Raw genomic sequence first — 21987 nt, forward strand, 5'->3', positions numbered from 1 at the left:
CCTTGCCAGCCATAATCATGCCTTCCTTAACAGTAAAGGGGCACTAGGTCATCTCTGTGAGTGGTGTGATAAGTGAGTCTGCGGTTCCCAAGGAAGGCAAACAGAAACAAACACATCCCATGCCTAACTGAGGACTCTGCCCCAGTCCACGTGACTGCTGGAGCTCCCAGGTCCCTTTCTCTCCCAGGCAAAGAAAGCCAATGGTGACAACGCACATCTCTGTCTCCTAGGGCCCATGACTATCCCACTAATTACCCCAGCCCCTTCCGCTCTCCTGCATTCATACAGCCACTGTTAGCAAGGTCAGAACACACAGTGGTATTCCTGGGAGGATTTATACAAACTGATGTATTGGCTTCTGTGACATAATCAAGGAAGCCTCCCTTTTGTTTCCGTCTTTTCTAGAAAGCCCTTTGCCACCTGCACAGGAAATGGATACATCCAGAGGGATGCAGCCAGCTTGGTAGCTAAATTAATACTATATGCAAAAGAAGAGAGAAGACAACAACCCTTTATATGTCTTGTTGGAGGTGCATCATTGTGAGTCATAGAAAACCCTAGAAAAGAGAGAGGTGGTGCAGAGATGTCGAGAGGCTGGGGAGCATGGACCATTGGATGGCTGGTGGGAGATGGATGTATCTTAGAAGTTCTAAACCTTTCACCATGGTAGATCTTATTAAGGATGTAAAGTTGAGTCCTCCTCCATGTTGGTGAGATCTTCTGGTTGCCCAAAGCCCTTGAAAACTTAGAGTCAGTCTAATTTTGGAGATATTCTTTCTCTCCGTCTCTCTCTGTCTGTCTGTGTCTGTCTGTCTGTCTCTCTCTCTCTCTCTCTCTCTCTCTCTCTCTCTCTCTCTCTCTCTCTCTCTCTCTCTCTCTCTCAGAATCTTGTCTCACAAGACACCAGGAATACACGGGGTTATGATTACTTCCCTAGTGCACCTATCTTTCTCAAAAGGGGAAGCTCATTGGTGTAATGAAATACAGATATTAAACAACAGTGAAGCTCTGACAGATAACTAAAGACCCTGCTGCATTTGGAGGAACAGGACAAATCAAAATGAAAGGGGTTCTTTCCCCCATTCCCACTCTCCTTTTAACCCCCTCCCACCCCCACCCCAACAGCAAAATTGGTTTTGTTTTTCCAAAGTCCTAAGAGGCACAAACAGGAAGTGAGAAGGCACGGGGCAGCGAAGCATCTTTCTGAGTGCTCTTCTGCCCTGTGCTCAGGTGATGACGGTGGGTCCCCTCCGGCCAGTTCTCTCATGGATCTGGGATATCTTCAGTGCGATGGCTATAAGAGGGCTCAGCACTGCCTGGAAAAGAAAGACAGATGCTGATCAGCTACAGCACAGGCTTTGGATGGATTTCTGCCTCGGAGGTGTGGAGTCAGTTTATATTTTTGCAGCTTAGAGGCAGTGGCTGGTATGGGTAGGACACAGAAGCAGAAACTGCTCTATGTGGTCTTGCTCAAGCCCAGAGAAATCGACTCGTGATAGGGACATGCCTAAGCCTCGCACTAAACAATGAATTCAGGACGTCTGGAAAGCTCCATTCCTTCCAAGTCATAACCCCACCAAATATTGCCCCATTGAGTGTGAGGGCAAAGCTCTCTCCTCACCATCCCACCATGCTGATGTTTCAGAGAAGATGGCGGCACACTAATGCTGCAGAATTACTGGATCCAGCTTCCTGTCCTATACCGTTCAGGCTACACTCATCTTCTTTGTTACTCCCACAGCGGTTGGGTGGCTTAGAGGGCTTTGGCACACTGTTCAGCAAAGAACCAAGGATCTCTTCTTGATTAATTGCTCACCCAGTTTCTGAAATGTGGAGCACATACCCCAGACACACCCGTAGACCTAAATTAGAAAGCAGCTGTTTTCTGCTGACCTTTAGCACGCTCAAGAATCACCTCACCTGAAGACAATTCTTGTGTGTATTTTTTACTAAATTTGTGTGTATGGCACACTCATATTTATCAAACAATATTTTGTTTTTCCATGTGGATTGCTGATGTAAACTTATATATAATTATAAAGTGAGTTCATTTAAAGACAACATTCAAAACAAAGGAATACCTAGAGAAGAGTTGGGTAGAGGTGGAGTAAGGGGACAAGATTACATAATTCTGGAGAGGCAGCATTCTATTCCTAGCAACCTAACCTATTCCTAGCAGACAAAACCATGAAGGATGTTCACGTTTTGCAGTCAGACAGAAGAGCATGCATAGGGTACAGACAGCACACGCAAGCTGGTACGCATAGAATTCACAGAGAACACTAATGGACTGAAAGCCACTTTGGTGGGAGGGGACCTAAGTGCTAGGTGGGGTGCACCAATGTAATTCACTGTGTATTAGGGGATGCTACCTTCCTTGGAGCCGAAGGCTATCATAATCAGGGCAAGGAGAAATCTGGATCTAGTAAGGTGTTATTTTAGGGCTGTTTCATATCATTAAATTGCACAGCACCAATAGTGAACAACCACAGAATAATTTCACTTCATTCAAATAATTAAGTTGAGATAATTTCAATATAATTACCCAAATAAATGGTAAGATATGAGTATATAGAGAGAGGGTTTAAAAAGTAATAATAAAAATTTTAGTATTCTAGGAAAATAGAGAATGATGATTTATTGGATTAGATGTGCATGAGATACTGTAAAATATTGGTGAGAAATCAGAAAATGTAAAAGAACGCTTCAGCTTCCTTCACAACTACATTTAGAGTCCAGTGGTACTAACTGAGTAGGAATAAACACTGGACATTATAGAGGATGAAGCAGAATCACAACTCTGAACAGTATGCTCATATTCAAAGTGAAGTGCCCTGACCCAAAGCTAAATGACTGGGAAATGAGCACATAGATCTACATATGTGATGGGAAAGATACAGTGATCAAGACATGTATGTAGCCAGTGATTTCTTGGAAGTTTTTCTGCACTGAAGAGCCAAACTTGTCTCGTGCTCTAATTACATAAAGTGTGTGGCCATCAGTGGCAATCAAGCCAGCTCACAGAAGCAGATTGTGGTGACACCTTTACCTTTCATATGTTAACCGGTTTCTTTTCTATTTGTTTGGGAATATATGCATAAATAATGAAATATCATGGGATGGAACCCAAGTCTAAAGAGAAAATTTATTTAAATTTCTCACATGCTTTTTTTTTTTTTTTAAAAACACACATAACCGGAGGGAAATTTATACAATATTCTTAATACATCTTTATTTTGACTGTGACCATTATCACATGACCCAAAGTGCAGAAGTTTCCACTTCCAGCACATTAGGCTCAAACAGTTTAGAAATTGGGAGCATTTGAGGCCTTGGGAGTTGGGGTTCTGTGTGCCACACCTATACCACGGTCTCCGTCAGTGTCAGTGTGGTTAGAGGACTTTTTGTTGAGTCTGTCTTCCTGCCCCACCTGCTGGCAGTCATCAAACCCTCTGGCCTCTTCTCACAGTAGCCTCTCACCCACATTCCCTTCCTCCAGCTTTTTCCCTAACATGGTTCATAGGTGACAATCAGCTTCTCTCACCCTTGTCACACCGAGCTTTCTGGAAGTTACCTTTTGGTGAATAAATCTCAGATGGCTCCTCAAAGTGTGGCTGCCAGGCTCCTGATGTATTTATAATCCTCAGCACCCTTCCACACACGCACACTTCATGCCATCTATCTTTATTCTAATGTACCTAAAATCAATCAAAGTGGACAAGAAAAAAAAATGCCTATAGAGAAACCAGAACTCAGAGCTCAACCCTGAGAGAATCAAATAACAAAACAGGCGTCTGTAAAAAATTCTTCTGAGGGAAAATCCCTCTCCAGATAGACATGGAGGAAATACTCCTAACAAGATTCATCAAAATAAAACCATGCCAGTGTTCCGGGAGTACAATGTGCCACCCACAAAAGTCACACAGGCAGGTGGGACCAGCCTCCTTCTCTGCCACCCTCCCCACTGGTGCCTTTGATTTGGGTCGTTAGCTAAGAGGTGGCATTTACATAACAAACCAAATATGAGAATCACAAAGACTGTCCTGTTTATTTTAAACATGAGATCCATGTGGCTCCACATATGGAGGCCTCTGGAGAACACAGGGTAGGGAGTGAGTAGGCTGAATCTACCTCACCTTCATGCCACCAAGTGCATGGAAGGAGGAAGGAGAATTACTAACTGCTTTAGACTTCTGTATGCCTTGCCAAGGATGCCCCCACTACGTCCTCATTCACTGGGCTTGTCCACAGCGCATTTCAGATTTCCCTTTGTGTGGAATATACTTGCTAGTTTAATGGAAAATGACTCCCTACCTCTCACAAATATATTTTTTAGAAGAAATAGATCTAAAAGACTGAAACCAGAAGTAAAAAAAATAAATAAATAAAAAATAAAAAATGAAATCTGTAGAGCTTGTTACTGCCAGTCTCCTCTCCAAGGCTGCAGAAGGTGAGATACAGATTATTCTACCATTTATAGCAATCTGAGTTCCTGTGGTTGCAGCATTGGCATGCTTCTGCTTGGTGCTCCACTTACAGATGCTCCTTAAAAATGAAGCCAAATCACCCACAGGTCTGCATCTGCAGGTCTGCATCCAGCAGCCTGCTACCCAAGGACCAGCCAAGAACAATTGTTGTGGGTTCTACTCAGAGAGACGGACGGAGTGTTTGTGTTCCTGAGAGTCTAGAATGTATATCTCTGACAAGCTTCCAAAAATGACCCTGATATCTACTCAGGTCTGAGACCCTCTTTGGCAGCATCGTGTTCCTTATCCTAGGACAGGCTGAACTGGATAGTGGTTAACTGAACTCTGAAGCCAAACTTGCCTGGATTGACTGGCTCTACTCCATCATGAGCTGTGTGATCTGGGTAAGTCACTTAACCTCAGGCACAGGTAGGAAACAGGACAGTCCTGGGCACGCAGGCAGATACATAAATAATGGCTGCCATTAAAAACGCAGAAGGGAATTAGGGCATGCAGACCGGCAGTTAATGGCTGCTCGGTGTACTCTATGCTCTCTTATTATAAAATCAACGCATATTTTCTCAGATGCCAAACGAATGCCTCTGCCATGAGTTCCAGTTCGAAGCAGCAACTTTCTGCTGTCATGTCTTACTGCCCTCTTTGCTCTGCTGAGTTGTCAGCCTGCCATTTGGATTTCTGACCCCAGGGACTGCCAAGAGGGCCATGGCCTGCATTCACCGCGGCCCTTCCTGAGAAGCTGGCTTCTGCAGTGATACAGTGGGTCTGTCGGTAGTACGGAGTGTAAACACACTGCTATTATTAAATTCAGCTTCACAGTGAACAAGTACTTGAAAGCTTCTGGGCAGAAAGGCACCCCCCCCCAACCCCATCCCCTCCCGGCTTGGTTTTAGGGATAACAAAACCCATGCTATGCTTTACACATGGTTTGAGCTTGCCCCCAACACATCATGTATTAAAAACTTATCCCCCTGGGTGGTGATGTTGGGAGACGGTGGGCCTTTGAAAGATAGAACCTAATGTTAGGTCCCTAGGCAAACCGCACAGCCTCTCTGGCCTTCGGGGTAGAGATAGGGTCCTTCATTTGATACCTGTACCTCCTACGACACTAGCTTCGGCTAGGCTCCTCACCAGAGGCAGAACAAATGTGGCTGCCAGATCCTGGACTTTTAGCCTTCCGAACTGAGCCATATGGGCCTCATTTTCATAAGCAGCCGTCTAAGATTTTTGGAATTGTTAGTTTTCCATAGAATTCACCTCTTCCTGACCGACAATGGCACTATTCACTTCTATGTAACAGAAAAGTGCCATCTCAAAAGCAGTTTCCAAATCAGAAGTTATGAGGAAAGTGACGATGTGCTGGAGCCTCTACACCATTGACGGACTTTGGCTCTTAGGCCTGGCTCCATCTTTATTATACTGGATACCCTGAAGGTCACAGCTATAGGTCAGGTCTCTGAGTGATCCATGTGTTAAAAGTTTTGCTCCTCAGTGGATAGTGGCAACTTTAGGAGAGGGGGCCTTGTGGACGTTCTTTAGGTCATCGGGGACATGACCATTAAAGAGTGTGGAAGCCCAAGCCTCCTTTTCTTTTTCTTTTTCCTTCTGGCCTTGAGATGGGCAGACAGCGCTCTCAGTTCTATCTCACACCTTCACCAGGGTCCTGAAAGCAATGGGTCTTCAGTCCTGAGCCTTTGATAACTGTGAGCCCAAATAAACCATGTCTCCTTATAGGAAGATTAGCTGGGAAATTTCATCACAGTGATGCAAAGTTGACTAATACATTACATAAATAGTGCAAATAGCTGAGCAGTTTTAAAACATGGCTACCAAGTCTCTGGCATTTCTCACACAAAACAGTAGGTTTGGAGCTGGAGTTTGGCTTGCAAGGACTTCCGTTTGCTTCCCAGCAGCCTTATGGTGCCTTAAAACCATTCCTAACTCCAGTTCCTGGGGATTTAGCACCCTCTTCTGGCCTCCACAGGCACCATTCAAGTGCCTCCCATCCATAAGTACAGGAAAAACACTCAAGCACATGAAATAAAAAGCAAAGATGCAGGTTTTCTTTTTCTCCCAGCCTTGGAATGTCAAGCATCTGAATTCCAGGCAGAGAGTCCAGAAATTATGTTAGGTGCGTTCTCAGACTGGGCTCCCAGAGGCCCTGAAGCATCCCATCCAGCCCTTAGCTGCTGTGTTAAGAAGTCTGGCACATGCTGGGTGGTGGTGGCGCACACCTTTAATCCCAGAACTTGAAGGCAGGGGCAGGAGAATCACTGTGAGTTCGAGGCTAGCCTGGTCTACAAAGTGAGTCCAGGATAGTCAAAGCTACACAGAGAAACCCTGTCTTGAAAAGCCAAAAGTAAAAAAGAAAGAAGGAAAGAAAGAAAGAAAGAAAGAAAAAGAAAGAAAGAAGAAGCAGCCTGGCACATGCCTAAAAGCACGAAGATCCCTCTAGCTCCAGTCATTTGAGTTTTCCCTGATATCACAGAGCTGGTTATGCTGGGCAAACTATTCCAGAGCCACATTCAAATACCTGGCTGGCAGGATCCATGGATCCATAGGATGCATCAGTGCAGTGTGCTGCTAAACTGTGAGAAGCCTGTTAAAGTAACATCAGCTGATGACAGCCAAGGTCATGGTGCTTTGTCAGGCGAGGAAAGAGTTAAGAGCTGAAGGAGACTCTAATGTGAGTGGGTTGACTGCCTTTCATGGGGCAGAGGGGCGGGGATGGCTTTCCTTCCACCTCGAGCACAAACTAGATAAGGCATTTAATCTCTTGTGCCTTACTTTTCAAATTGGAATCTAATAATAGTTCCTATTGCCCAGAGCCAGGAGCATGGGACAAGATGATACACGACATTACTTAGCAAAGTGCCTGTCACATAGTAAACATTCAATTAATGATCGGGATTCGTGCATTAATAATATTATTATCAAATGCTCCCGGGCAGTTTAAGTCATGATACTTCTGCAAGCATCAGGAAACTCTCAGAGACAGAATGTCTGGCTGGCTCTTTTCTCTATGGACCAGCAATTAAAATTCAGATGTGAAAAGCCACCATACCCTGTCTGTTTTTAAGCTGATACCAGGCCACACTTCAGAGCTGCTCCTGCAAATCAGTGCTAATGAGCAGGGAGGAAGGGATCCTTTTCTCAACTCATCACATGGCAGGGGTCCTCTCGGTCAACAAGCTCCACAGTTGACAACAACATTAAAAAAAAAAAAAAAAAACCAGCCTGGCACAGTGGTTACCAGGCAAACAGATGTATACACAGCCTGCTTCCCAGCAGCATCCTACCCTGTAGTCAAGGCTCTGTCTATGAGGTGGCCAGGAGGCCTCACCCAAGGAAGATGTAAATGCACAGAAGGGACTCCACACTTGCAGTACCTTCTCACTCTGGCTGAAGCAGATCTGGACACCAGAAAATACACCCTGGGTGGGCTCAGTGCACAGGCAGTACAACGGCCTTCAGCTAGGCCGTGTGTTTTGATTCTGAGGTTTTGATTCTTCTTCAATGGTTTTTAGCCCTTGCACACTGAGTACCCACCATGTCTCTTATGCTATTCTGAATCCATGTGTCAAACTGATCTTGACAATGGCCTCTGAGGGGGTGGCATTATGCCGCTTTCTAGGTGAGGAAACTGAGGCCCAGAGGCACTGTGCCAACATGCTGAAAGTCACAGGGCTTGCTAGTGCTCTGATCTGAGCCTCACAGTTGGGCCACTACTAACACAGATGACCCCTCTTCCATACATAAGGACATTTTTCTTTTCTGAAGTCTTTTATGTTGTTGTTTTGTTTTGTTTTGTTTTTGTGGGTACAGTGAACTTTATTGATAGTATTCAAGAGAGTAGGGCTCCCTAAGCCTCTCCCCTTATTCTGGGGGTCTGGGTTGGAGACTGTGAAGGAGATGCTCAGTGTTGGGGGATGAGTTTAGCAGCTGAGGGCTTCTCTCTTGCTCTCATGTCCTTGCTGTGGTGTGTGATCCCAGGTTTCTTACTTCTTGGAGGCCATGTAGGCTGAGGTCCACCACCCTGTCGCTGTGGCTATAGTCACTTGTCATATCAGGAAATGATCTTTACAAAGTTGTCATTGAGAGCAATGCCAGCACCAGCATCAAAGGTGCAAGAGTCACAGAAGACAACCTAGTCCTCGGTGTAGCCCAGGCTGCCCTTTAGTGGGCCCTTAGATGCCTGCTTTACTACCTTCTTCATGTTGTCATACTTGGCAGCTTTTTCTAGGCAGCATGTCTGATCTACGATAGACATATCAGGGGTAGAAACACAGAAGGGCATTCCAGTGAGCTTCCCATTCAACTCTGCGATGTCCTTGTCCATAGCTTTGGAAGCACAAATGGACACAGGGATGATGTTCTTGGCAGCCCCATGGCCACCAGGCCATAGCTTTCCAGAGGGGCCATTCACAGTCTTCGGTAGCCATGATGACATGGACTGTGGTCACGAGTGCTTCCACAATGCCAATGTTGTCATGGATGACCTTGGCCAGAGGCACTAAGCAGCTGGTGTTGCAGGAAGCATTGTTGACAATCTTGAGTGATTTGTCATATTCATATCCATCACAAACATGGGGCCATCAGCAGAAGGGAGCCCTGGCCTTCTCCATGGTTGTGAAGACACTGGTAGACTCCACACCACACTCAGCACTGGCATCACCCCGGTTGATGTTAATGGGATCTCACTCCTGAGTATGGTGATGGCTTCTCCCTTCATGACAAGCTTCCCCTCCTCAGCCCTGACTGAGCAATTGACCTTGCCATGGGTAGAGTCATACAACTGCATGTAGACCATGTAGTTGAGGTCAATTAAGGGGTCATTGATGGTAACAATATCCATTTTGCCAGCCATTCAGGAAGCCCTGGTAACTAGGTGCCCAATATGTCCCAGAGATTAGGCTGGCATTGCATGGGAAGATATGCTATCTCTGGAACAAAGAGGAGTCTTTTTTTTCTTTTTTTAAGAGTTATTTGAATGGCTGTACTTCAAAGGGTTCTGCCTCAGGTATAGCATTGGAAATCAGCCCTTAAATAATTGTAAATGGCTGTAACTCCAATTCTAGGGGAATCTAATGTCCTGTTATGGCTTCTAAGGACACTGCACACATGTGGTGCATGGACATACATGCAAGCATTTTACCCATATATGTAAAATAAAAGAATTGTAGACTATTATAACCACACTGAAGTTTATTAAATTTAATTTGAATTATACGTAACACTTATGTGTATGATTCTGAGCTTAGCCTGAGTTGTATGCAAGCCTGTCAGCTGGCACTACCATTTTGTGAGACTGGAGGCTTCTCTGGCTCCTTTCAGAAGATTGCTGACAATAAAGGAGTGCCATCTTTTATCAAATGCCTATTTTGCTTCGTTTTTGAACTTAAATGGCTTTGTGGTAGTGACAGAACCCTTTCATTCTCTACCCATAGCTAATTTTTAAATGTGTCCCTGTGTCATGAAAAGAATTTTATGTTAATGTCACTTGGTGAGGTATCTATATATGCCCATTAAGTTGGGTGTGTTAACTAATCTGTATTAGCACTAATGTTTGCTTGCTCTAACAACTGCTGACATAGGGGGATTTATTTATTTTCCTTTATACTTTCTCCAGTCTTTTGGTTTATAGATTTAGATATATATATTTTCTGGGAAAAATTAAACCTAGTTTATATTGAAGAGTCCCTCTTTATCCTTAGCAATGAGTTTGACCTTTCAGTCTACCTTATCTGAAATGACTAATGCTGTTTTGCTTATTAGTTGTGCGACTGTACACACACACACACACACACACACACACACACACACACACACACAGACACACACTTTTCAGTTCTAAAACACCCAAATTCTGAATTTTTTTTGGTTTGATAAGCTTTTATATTTCATCCTTTTGAAAGCTCTTTTGTGGGGAATGTAAGGAGTCTGGGGCATCTAGACACAAACTGGTTGCTAATTGTACCTTCTATTTTACCACTTAGTTCCATTGGACAAATAACCTCTCCAGATTTTTGCCTGTACCCCAGCACTTTCTCCTCTCCTTTTGAGACCAATTAATCATTTTAGAACTGTTCAAGTAACTTTCTTGTCTCACTCCGTCTCTTCTATTCCCCCCTTCATCTCTCCAGCTATATTGTAATCTAGTTTCTTCGGACATATTTTAAGTCATTAACAATCTCTTCTGCTGTGGATGAAACTATTATGTTTTAATTTCAACTATCAGTTTTAGTTCTTTAAAAATTTTAGCATCTTGATTTTTTTATTTTAAAGATTTGTTTATTTTTATTTATGTGTATGGCTGTTTTGTCTATGTTTTTCTGTATGTGCGCCACATGTGTTCCTGGTGCGCAAGAAACCCAAAAGAAGGTGTCAGACTTTGGAACTGGAATTACAGACAGTTATGTACTATTGTGTTTGCTGAGAATGGTACTTGGGTCCTCTGCAAGAGCAGCGAGTACTTTTAACTGCTGGGCCAACTCTCTAGCCTTCAACATCTTGATTCTAAAAACAATAATCTCTAGATATTTGCTAGTGACTGTCTATCTGGTGTTTGAATTCTATTCATACAGTGAAAATAATTGCACCACAGTCTTGCCAGACAAACTCCCACACCCATGGGTCTCTTTTGGATGTATATAAGGTCTGTTGATTCTGGTGTGTGATTCTAAAGTCTCTTTAGGTAACTTGCAAACTTTTACTGGTTGCTGTCCATCTTGTTTGAAAAAGAGGTTCTAAGACATACCTCAAGGCATAGCTACTGTCAGCTTCCTTCATTTCCTTCTGTGAGACTTCTGGGGGATCAGGTAGTTCTCAGACTTGTGACTCGGCTTCCCAATTCTGTCATGGTTCCATTTCTGTTACCACCCGCAATGGAGTGGGGGTTGCCATGAGGGTCTCTTGCCTTGGCAGAAACTTTTTCTACAGCCACATGAAGCTGCTACAGGTCTGTCTCACAGGCCTCTTTGGCTAACCCTTTTCACAGTAGAGCTGGGTTGTTGCTTTTGTTTTTTTGAGACAGGGTTTCTCTATGTTATCTTGGCAGTCCTGGACTTGATTTGTATGCCAGGCTGGCCTCGAACTCAGAGCGATTTGCCTGCCTCTGCCTCCTGGTTGCTGGGATTAAAGGTGTGTGCCACCATGCCTGGCTTTAGAGCTGGGTGGGTTGTTAATGGAGAACTGTAACCTACAACTGTCCCCATGCACCCCAGTCCTCCTCTGGGGTACACTGCATCCCCCAAAAGCACTGTGGATTCTTCTCTTAGGTAAATAATATTTTTACTAATTCTTTGAGAATTTTGTGGAAAAAACTCCATTTTCCTGTCAAACATTCCATTTGCATGCACAGATAGTTATAAAGTTATAAATTAATAGAAATGTTCTTTGAAAATCAAAACATCACAATATCAAAGCTGTAAACATCTGGGAATGGTAATATTAGAAGGTAGGGATTTAGTATAAATAGGTCATAGAATAGGAAGGAGAAGGCCGAAGGTAAGTGGAGAAAAATAGGTATAGGTCAAAATGAAAAGAAATTGGACTACAAAGTGACATTTGGATAGTACAGGTAGGTCAATCATTCCTTCTGGAATATATATATTTTAATTTATTATTGATATTTGAATTAGAAGATGAATATAACCAAAACAGAAAACTGATTGTTTTATTTTTCTAAATAAACATTTGTAAACAAAAGAAAAAAGAAAGGAAGGAACAAAAAGAAACTCCAGTGATAAGGATGAGTGGAACAGAGATGCCCAGGTGGAGAGTCTCTACTGCCTGGGGACAGCCCACTCCACTACAACCCAGCTCTGCTATGAAAAGGATTAGCCAAAGAGGTCTCAGCAGGACAGACCTGCGCAGTGTCCTGTGGCTGAAGGAAATGTAGGAAAATGTAGGAAAAGGTCAGCTCTTCTCTCCTCCCACCAAAGGAACTGCAGAGGTCCAGGCAAGGACCTTCACTGCTTCATGTTGGGGGCCCAGCACTACCATGTCCTTTCAGGCCAATCCTTGGTGAGGCCACCCTGGACTGGGAACACTGCTTCTCTGGGAGAGAGTTAACAGACTTGCTGTAGAGCCGCTCTCCCACAGCCTCACGGACACACACAGATGGTGTGCTAGTCCCCAGCGCCTTGAGGATTTGCTTTCTGAGAGGGATAGTCCACTGGGAGAGATTTGGGGACAAAAGGTGGCAGAGTTAGGCCTGATTTCCTGCTTGTGGTGATGCTTGAGGATAACATCTGGGAACTTACGTGGAGGATGAGTTGGTCCTTAATAATTTTATGCCAGATTGAGGTACTTGAACTACCCCAGGGCATTTTTCAAAGGTGAAGGAGTAACCCTCTGTGTGCGGTGTCATGTAACACAACACCACAGTTGAGGTCATGGGCTTTGGGTCCAGAATCTAGGTTCAAATACCAGTTGTATTATTTGTAAGCCATAGGTTATTCAGATTTTCATGGCCAGAATTTTCTCACAGGTAAAACATGGATGGCTATGGCTACCAATGTCATTGCATGGGGCTAGGAATAAGATATGGCATGTAGAAACCCATAACTTCCTAGGTGGCACACACATAACTATATACAGATGAACACTGCCATTTTGTTTCTCTTGAAGAAGGAAGCTTATATGACAAAAGAAGCCAAGGAGAGCCGAAGGGAAGATGCTTGACTCTCACTCAGAACAGGAAATACAAAAGACACCCGAAGTAGATGGAGAGAGGGAACTGGGTAGGAGATGGGGTGGGGAGGCTAACAGGAGTGGGGGTCAGGTGGGCAGAGAGAGGAGGAAAGCCAGTGAAGAGGAGAACTGGGAGAGAGAACAGAAATGGGGCTCCTGAGCATCTATAGGGGTGACCCTAAGCTGAGCCGCCAAGCAACGGCTGTTAAGGAGCACAAAGTCCGCACCTCCTGTAGCCAGGTGCAACTCAGAGAGGGACACCAACCCATAAAACCTTTAACCCAAAATGTGTCTTGTCTACAAGAAGCATAGTGGCACAGATGCAACAGAGACTGAGAGAATGACAAGTGTGCAGCGTGGCCATCCTGTGGTTCCCCTAATAATAGGAGTAGGGGCTGTCTCGGGATCTGCTGCCTGCTGCTAGGTCACTTTCCCCTAGCTGGGCTGCCTTGTCACTCCCCGGTGGTGGGAAAGGACGTGCGTGCGTGCGGTAGTGACTTGAAATACCAGGGTGGATTGGTACCAACTGGGGGCCCTCCCTTCTCTGGGAGGAGAGAAGGGAGGGGGCTGAGATGGGGATGTAAAGTAATAAACAAATAAATGGGGGAGGGGCGGGAAGAATGTCAGAGAGTCCTCAGCTCTTTGACCGAAAGCCACTTAACTCTGCTGCATCCCCTAGGTCAGGGAGGTGCCCAGATGGTTTTCTGTGCCCTGCACTGATGCCTGGAGCCAGCCAGAAGGAACAGCATCAGACTGCAGTTGGACCAGACAATGGTGAGAACAGTGGGCACTGAGGGTAATATTTGTTGGCACATGACCCCTATGGAAATACCAGCTTCCGAGAGCAACAGCAAGGATAACTATGGTGAATACTGGCTTAGCTCAACAATGTTGAGGCCTTCTGGCACAGAGACAGGAGATCTTCTACCATGAAGGCTGCTTGAGTCTCATGAAGCAGGCCTCTCAGCAGGGCACTCATTCATGCCATAGACTAAAAGGAAGGGAAGGAACACAGCACAGCAAAGGAGTCATCAGTGGGGTTCACGGATGGCCACTGTACATTTTATGAGTGCCCTTAGTCATAGGAGCCTGGCACGTTCTGTGCCTTTAAGACTCAACCGGCATACAAACCCTAAGTGTTTTAAATAATTGCCCTTTTCCTAGTAACTCGAGTTGTGCTAGACTGTCTACCAACAAATTTAGCAAGACTTCCGTGTCTTGGAAAAATATCAAATTAGAAGTTTCTGCACTTCATCCAGGGCTTATTTTGAATCTTCCAGCTTAGCTAAGATAGCTTGCAAAGAAAACAAGTTCATTTGTGGGTTGACACTGAGGTAAGGTATCCATGGAGACGCGAAGTGAAACTGATCTTCCTGCTTCCCTTTTTGTGAATTGACCTGAAAAGCAGGAATAAATTTTTCAAGAGCATTGGAAATACTTTATTTTCTTGGATTGTTTTCGATGCTCTTGGTAATTTTCCAGCGGTGGGAAGAGTGGCAGAGGCCAGTTACCCTCGTAAGCATGTGGGAGTTGGCTTGGCGTTTGAGGATTTATCTGGAAGGAAGGCCAATCCTGTTAAGCAGAAGCAGAAATGAAGATCTCAAAGGTCATCTACTGATGGCGTCTCCAACTTTTAAGTACATGTGAGTCACCTGAAAGCTTGTGACAGTGCAGATCTGCTTAATGGGTGCTGCGATTCTACGCAGCAGCCTGCTGCCGCTGGTCAAGAGTCCCTTAGTTCATGCTCTACCATGTTCATAGCGGCCTTCTTCATCATAGCCAGAACATGGAAACAGCCTAAGTGTCCCTCAGTAGAAGAATGGATAAAGAAACTGTGGTACATTTACACTATGGAATACTACTCAGCTATTAAAAACAAGGAATTCCCAAAAATTGTGGGCAAGTGGATTAAACTAGAAATGATCATAATGAGTGAGTTCACCCAGAAGCAGAAAGAATCAAATGGAATATACTCACTTATATCCGGACACTAGCCCAAGGGGCATGTCCCATGAAAGTCTTCACTTATCAGGGAAGTGGGACAGAGGGAGGACATCCTGTTGGGACTTTAGGCGAGAGAAGTATGGAAGAATGGGAAATAGAAGGATCCCGAGGGTCCTAGAAACCTACAAGAAGAACATTATGATGGGCAGATCTGGGCCCAGGGGTCCTGCTCAAACTTCGGCACTAGCCAAGGACAATACGTGCAGTAAACATCGAACCCGACCCAGATCTAGCCAATGGTCATGACATTCTCCACAGCTGAGTGGAGAGTGGGGTCTGACTTTCACACAAACTCTGGTGCCCCATATTTGACCACGTCCCCTGGATGGGGAGGCCTGGTGGCACTCAGAGGAAGGATAGTAGGCTACCAAGAAGAGACTTGATACCCTATGAGCATATACAGGGGGAGGAGGCCCCCTCAGTCACAGTCATAGGGGAAGGGAGTAGGGGGAAAGCGGGATGGAGGGAGGAATGGGAGGATACAAGGGATGGGATAACTATTGAGATGTAAAATGAATGAATTAATAAAAAAATTTTTTAAAGAGTCCTTTAGGTAGTGAAAGTTCCAAGCAGTTTGATAAACATAAAAATGCTTGTTTAGTAAAGGTGAATTTGCAATAACTACAAATTCTGAAGGCTGTTAGTATGAATTAGGCAATGCTAACACAAGTGGGAGTGAACAGCTAGATTCACCCATACACAAACACCTACAGGCTGAAGGGCAGCAAGACACGTACGGCTGCCGGACCTCAAGACTACCTCATTAGAGTGTCTTAGCACCTTGAGAACACCACGCTGGCCGTCCTGACTGTAGCTCCTCCTGAGGATGTGTCTAAGAGCAAAGAACAGACGCGTTGCCCGTGTCGGGGATGCTGACATTGGAAGTGAATCTGGGAGTTACCATTAAGGCGTCTGTCCCCTGTGACCCTCCAAGAGAAGCTTTTCACACTAGCACAGCAGGGGGAGCTGCTGAAGTGCCTGAGTTCTAACAGTTTGACACAGATAGCATCTAGAACTGTCTTTCTCTGGTCCATTTAACCCCGTTCTTCCAGTATAGGTAAAATAAAATACTATTCACCTTATTAAAATTATGTCAGAGCAACTGCTTGAAGGGAAGAAGAGGAGGAGGAGGAGGAGGAGGAGGAGGAATAAACTTTCCAATAGGAAACAAAATACCTGAAAAAAAAAATAGACTTAAAAAGACAAACAAACATTCCCATGTTTGGTTAGAATCAAAAGCTAAGAAGTGTAATTTCATTAGGCCAATCTTCTAGACTTTTATAAAATCTTGAAATTCATCCAGATTCACAAACACACATAAATACTAGTGTACTTTTGCTTTTAAACATGTATTTGTTTTTATTTTGTGTGCATTTGTATTTGTCTGGATGTATATGTACCGCACACATGCAGTACCCACAGAGGCCAGAAGGGGGTACTGGATCCCCTGGGATTAGAGCCACAGACTGCTATAAATTGTAATGAAGATACTGAAAAGTGAACAGGTCCCCGAAACAGCCAGTGCTCTTAACTGCTGAGCCATCTTTCCAGTCCTGTCATTTTACCTCTCATAAAACAATGTCTTTAGACGAAGACATTTGGGCACATGCATCACTGACGTGCAGCCATCACATTCAGAAGCTGTAAAGCAAGGATGGGCTCGCATGCCACAGTCCTTGGTCAGAACCTGGCCTCCACTCAGTTTGGGTATGAACTTTGAACTAAAAATGTTTTTTTTTTTTATGTTATTAACCTTTTTTTAAAAAAATAAAATGTATCCAAAGACACCGTGAACTATGAACTGGCTAGGTCTTACAGGTACCTAACAGCTCACACTAGCGTGTACCCCACTTGCAGGCCAGTGGCTCCCTTCACTAGGTTCATACCTAGGCCACCATTTTCCTGCCCTGCATCTCCCAAAGCCAGATACAAGGCAGTTAGGGGCAGGCCTTGTATCCCAGAATGGAGTTTCCTGGAATTATTCAGACTTACCAGTCCTAAACTTGCTTGCCTGGCCTGGTCTACATTTTTTTAAAAACAGAAAAATAATAGAGGCTTCACCCCAAGGTTTCTCCTTGACGCTTCTTGCCTCCCAGCTCTCCTTTGTATACCCTGTGTGATCTGGTGGGGCATGTGTGCACCCCCTGTCAGGATTTTGAGTCGTAAATCATCTTGTCACTGGCAGTTTTCTCCTGGTTTGCTGGCCCTTTCATACCCAATGATGATGGAACTAGCATTTGAAGCCACTCTCGCAGTCTTGTCTAAATTCTGTTCCTAAACCATCGAGTACGGAGTACGCAGGCGCCAGCGGACCAAGCAGCACCTCGCAGGGCAATTTCTACCAACAGATCTGCTAAGAAATGAGCCCCTCCCGCTCCAAACAACTCCAAACTCCAAGCCCGAACCCTATTACCCTTTCTTTGCTTTCCTTTTTCCCCGGAGACCAGAGCATTCTGCCATCCAAGATCCCTAGCCCCACCCCCACCCTGGACTCTTCTTGGATCCCAACATTACTGGGAGGCGAAAACAAGGACGTGGGATTCCTCTGCTGGGCATCTCACACAGGGCGTATCAATGTGGCACTAGGATGGCAAGCTTCAACTCAGCCAAGAGCCTAAGGAGAGCTGGTGCTTGACTGTGGTGAAGCCTAGCAGGCCCTCTCTAGGTGACGGCTGATCACACCTCATCCAGGCCTTTCCGCCAAAAGGTCTCAGCCACTGACCAGGTTCCCTGTTAGCACTCGTGTTTATGAGCAAAGCCAATGATGTACTAGCCACACAAAAATACGCTACTTCAAAGAAATCCGGGATCCCCACCAGCCATGTGGAGCTTCCTACAGACGGCGGCGGTGCTGAAATTGTGTCGTGATGTACAGCTGGGCTGGAACAAAGGTGATGCTAGAAAAGCCAGATTGCGCTGGTCACAGCTTGTTAAAAACCATTCATCTGGCAAGAGGAGGAGCTGTACCTGCTGACCCTTCTGGACTTGTATGACGGGCACAAACTCATTCATGCTTTCTTCTGAGGCGAGTAAGCAAGATCCAGCAAGATTTGATGATTTGCGGACATAACAGCGCAGGGTTAACCAATAGCTGCTTAAACATGTGCCTCAAACCCAGCATAGCAGAGGCTCAAAAGAAACCCCGGAAGAGTTGAAATTATATCTTAATTTGAGAACATCAGTATAACATCAGAAGGAAAAAGACTTAAATGTTTTATTTCCTTTACCACTCCTTTAAAAGCTAGTTCTGGTTTTGTTTTGAATTACACGTGTCAAGTGAGAACATCACATCTCATTTTTTTCTTTTTCTTTTTCTTTCTTTCTTTCTTTCTTTCTTTCTTTCTTTTTTTTTAACCTTTAAGGATTTCTAAACCTTAAGCTAACCCCAACCTGAAGCCCAGCCAGACCCACCCATCAGCAAATGCATGTTCTGTTTTTACAACTGCTCTGGTTTTTATGGACAGATTGTCACCTCAAGATTATGAGCTGACATTTAGGAAAATGGTCTCTTCTGTTTATGCTGCTCTGAAGGGGATGTGATATGGTTCTGCTGTAGGATTGACATGAGGGGCACACATTGGCAAACAGCCATCTTCTCACAAGTTTCAGATAGGGCATAGTGAGGGCGGACAGGGCCATCACACCCATAGTTCCTTGAAGAAAGTTCTGATCACAAAGGCTGGTTTGAGGAAAGGGCCCATCATCATCAAAACTCTAAACAGCACTGATGTGTGACACCCTGGGAAATGTCAGCCAAACCCCCAGCCCAAAGTAGATCTTCACACGCCACCAGACTCCTGGCCATCCACAGAGCCTCTCAGCTCCAGGGAAATGACACACAAAATGGCTGAGTTGAGCCCAGACTTCAATAGCAAGGCCAGAAAAGGGAAGACTGTGGATCTGGTGGCTCATTTGATTTTGTTGTGGTTTTCCTCAGGGAGTAACTCAACTAAACCAGCAGAAATATCATAAAACCTGGACAACAGGGCTGGTTGTCTCTGTAGGTTTAAAGCTTGTTGTGCAACCACAAGAATCTGAATTCGGATCTCCAACACCCAACACCCAACATGGTCCACGTGCGCAAATGGACACATGTGAAAACACACACACACACACACACACACACACACACACACAGAGAGAGAGAGAGAGAGAGAGAGAGAGAGAGAGAGAGAGAGAGAGAGAGAGAGAGAGAGAGAATACAGTAACAACAACAGAATTTATATAACTTTTTCCTTTGTTAAAAGATTAATTGGCAGATTTGTGAAATGTGGTGGTTAGTTTGTTTGTTTGTTTGTTTGTTTCTGTACCACTAGAGGGAAATCTAACCTACCCACTAGTTTGAATATGATCTCCCTCCCTCATATTCATATTCTCTCTCTCTCTCTCTCTCTCTCTCTCTCTCTCTCTCTCTCTCAAGAATTGGCATTTTATCTTATTCAATCTCTGCATCCTAGCCCATATTTTAAAATTATTATTTGATCTTCATAACTATAGAGACTTCTAGAAAAGCACAAGCCAGCCATCCTTGCTCAGCTGGGGGAAACATCACGACTGAGAAGCAGTCCTGACAGCCAATCTGAACCTCTTCCTCTCCAGCTTGAGTTTATTTCCTCAAATTACTTATTCATTAGCCACGGTGAACAGCTGGTCATCTGTCGACACCTCGTATTATTTTTAAATTTCTGAAGATGTCTGGGTCATCCGTCTCCTCCAAGAAAACGAAGCCAGCTCCTTAACTTGGCCAGAGAGCTTATAGCTCAACTTTTTCACCAAGTGTTTCTTCTCTAAACCCTCTCTGCAACCCCACCCCCAGCCCCACCCCCGTGCCACATCACAGCAACACATACTAAATTCTAAGGAGAAAGGAAGTATTTCCCCATGGCTTTCTTCAAACACGTGGCTGTTAAGACATGCCTACACAGATTTCTTTCTAAAGAACAAAATGTTTTATCATATGCTTATTGTCTGACTGTAAAAATCATGCTCTCTCGCTCGGACATACAATTACATATGTATACACATTCACATCCACACGTGTTTTCAGTGTATCATGAAAATAAGCTAAGTAATGCCTATTTGTGTCACTCTGAAGTCTGACATCATAAACATCTAATTCTAGTCTTCAAGTTTTTAACTAATAATTTCAGGCTATTTATTAGCTGCAAAACACAACTGGTACGTATTTAGAGCATTATCCTTTCAACAATGTTGTAAAAAGCTACTTGTTGCTAATAAAAAGTAGTGGTGAGGAAACTCATTGTTGCCCAGATTTATATGTCTGAAATGGTTTTTAAAAACATATTTGCTTTTGTTCCTGGCATAGGTCTAACATTACTGGGATGTCCTGGGTGGTGGGAGTTTGTGTTGGTTGTATTCCGACCACACCCAACTTTAAACTCACAAGGTGTCTTCAGTCTGGGAGCTGTGGGTGCGTCTGACAAGGACATACCCAGGTGGCTACAGTGTGAACTTGTGGTGACTCCCTGACCCCTAGAGTGAGTTCAACAATCAACATCTTTATCAATCAAATCTGAGTAACAAAGCCTCCAAAAAAAAAAAAAAAAAAATCCGAAGAGGGTTAGAAGAACCTATGGGAAAGTGCACACTTAGAGGTATTGCAGAGGGGGTGGGTGTTGAGGGGGCACAGACCTTCTCACTCTTCCCCCACACCTGGCCCTGCACATTTCTTTCTTGGCCATCCCTGAGCTGTTCTTCTAGAACAAACCGTAACAGTCGAGTGGAGGCCTGTCCTGAGGTCAGGTGAAACTGATGTAAATTGAGTTTTACTGAGTTCTTGGGACCCAGTTATGTTAGAGGCTCAAAAAGTTGATGCCCGTGGAAAGATAAACCTCTTAACTGCTGAGCTATCCCTGCAGCCCTTGAAGGGAAACCTCTTAATAACAAAATTGAACTAAACTTCCAGACACAGCATTGAACTCAAGCTCAGGTAAGAAATCCCTGCCCCTTTGGACTTACCCATTTGTCTAATTGGAAGCCTTCTTTAAAAAAACAAAAAACAAAACTTGCCTCTGACTGGACCTGATGGAAAATACAGTGTCCCTGCAAAATGTGACTCACCACCATTTTCTGGGATCCCAGGAGTGGATCTGGCCAGAGTCCATCATCCTGGCTAGTAATTAATTAAAGCTTGCTTCAAATTTGACACAAATCGTAGTCTTGATCGTATTCTTGACCAGTGGGATTAACAGTAATCCCACCATGGGAGCAGTGGAATGAGGGAATAATATAATCAGTGTATTTAAATATGTAGAATCGAGCCTGGCACAATGCAGCTACATTAAAAAACCAACATGAAAAGCATCTCCACAAATCTCAAGTCCCACCTCAAGAAACTGAATCTCTGAATGTGGGTTGGCTATGGATGTTTCTATCTCTCCGAGTGGTTCTTTTATTTTATTTTATTTTTCATTTAAAAAAAAAAAAAGATTTAAACTCGTCGTGGTGGCACATTCCTTTAGTCCCAGCGCTTGGGAGGCAGAGGCAGGCGGATCATTGTGAGTCTGAGGTCAGCCTGGTCTACAAAGTGAGTCTAGGACAGCCAAAAATAAAAAAAAAATTATTATGCCTGCACGTATACCTGCAAGCCAGAAGAGGGCATCAAATCACATTATAGATGGTTGTGAGCCACCATGTGGTTACTGGGAATTGAACTCAGGACCTGTGGAAGAACAGTCTGCGCTCTTAACCTCTGAGCCATATCTTTCCAGCCCCATCCAAGTGGTTCTTATGACAGTCTGGGCTGAACTTCTCTAATCTAATTCTTCACTCCTTACCTCTTTCT

At 44.3% G+C, this 21987-nt stretch overlaps 1 protein-coding gene across 1 annotated transcript in view; it reads right to left on the minus strand.

Moving 5' to 3' along the window:
• Positions 1 to 1120: 1120 nt before the first annotated feature.
• Pgm5 (phosphoglucomutase 5) overlaps positions 1121 to 21987 on the minus strand; it is a 170041-nt gene continuing 149174 nt past the window's right edge. The window contains exon 11 of the mRNA XM_051146273.1: positions 1121 to 1316. Coding sequence (XP_051002230.1) covers positions 1227 to 1316 — 90 coding nt within the window. The 3' untranslated portion in view covers positions 1121 to 1226. The remainder of the gene's footprint in view (positions 1317 to 21987) is intronic.

This window comes from Acomys russatus, chromosome 5 (genome assembly GCF_903995435.1).
Source record: "Acomys russatus chromosome 5, mAcoRus1.1, whole genome shotgun sequence".
Taxonomy (NCBI): Eukaryota; Metazoa; Chordata; class Mammalia; order Rodentia; family Muridae; genus Acomys; species Acomys russatus.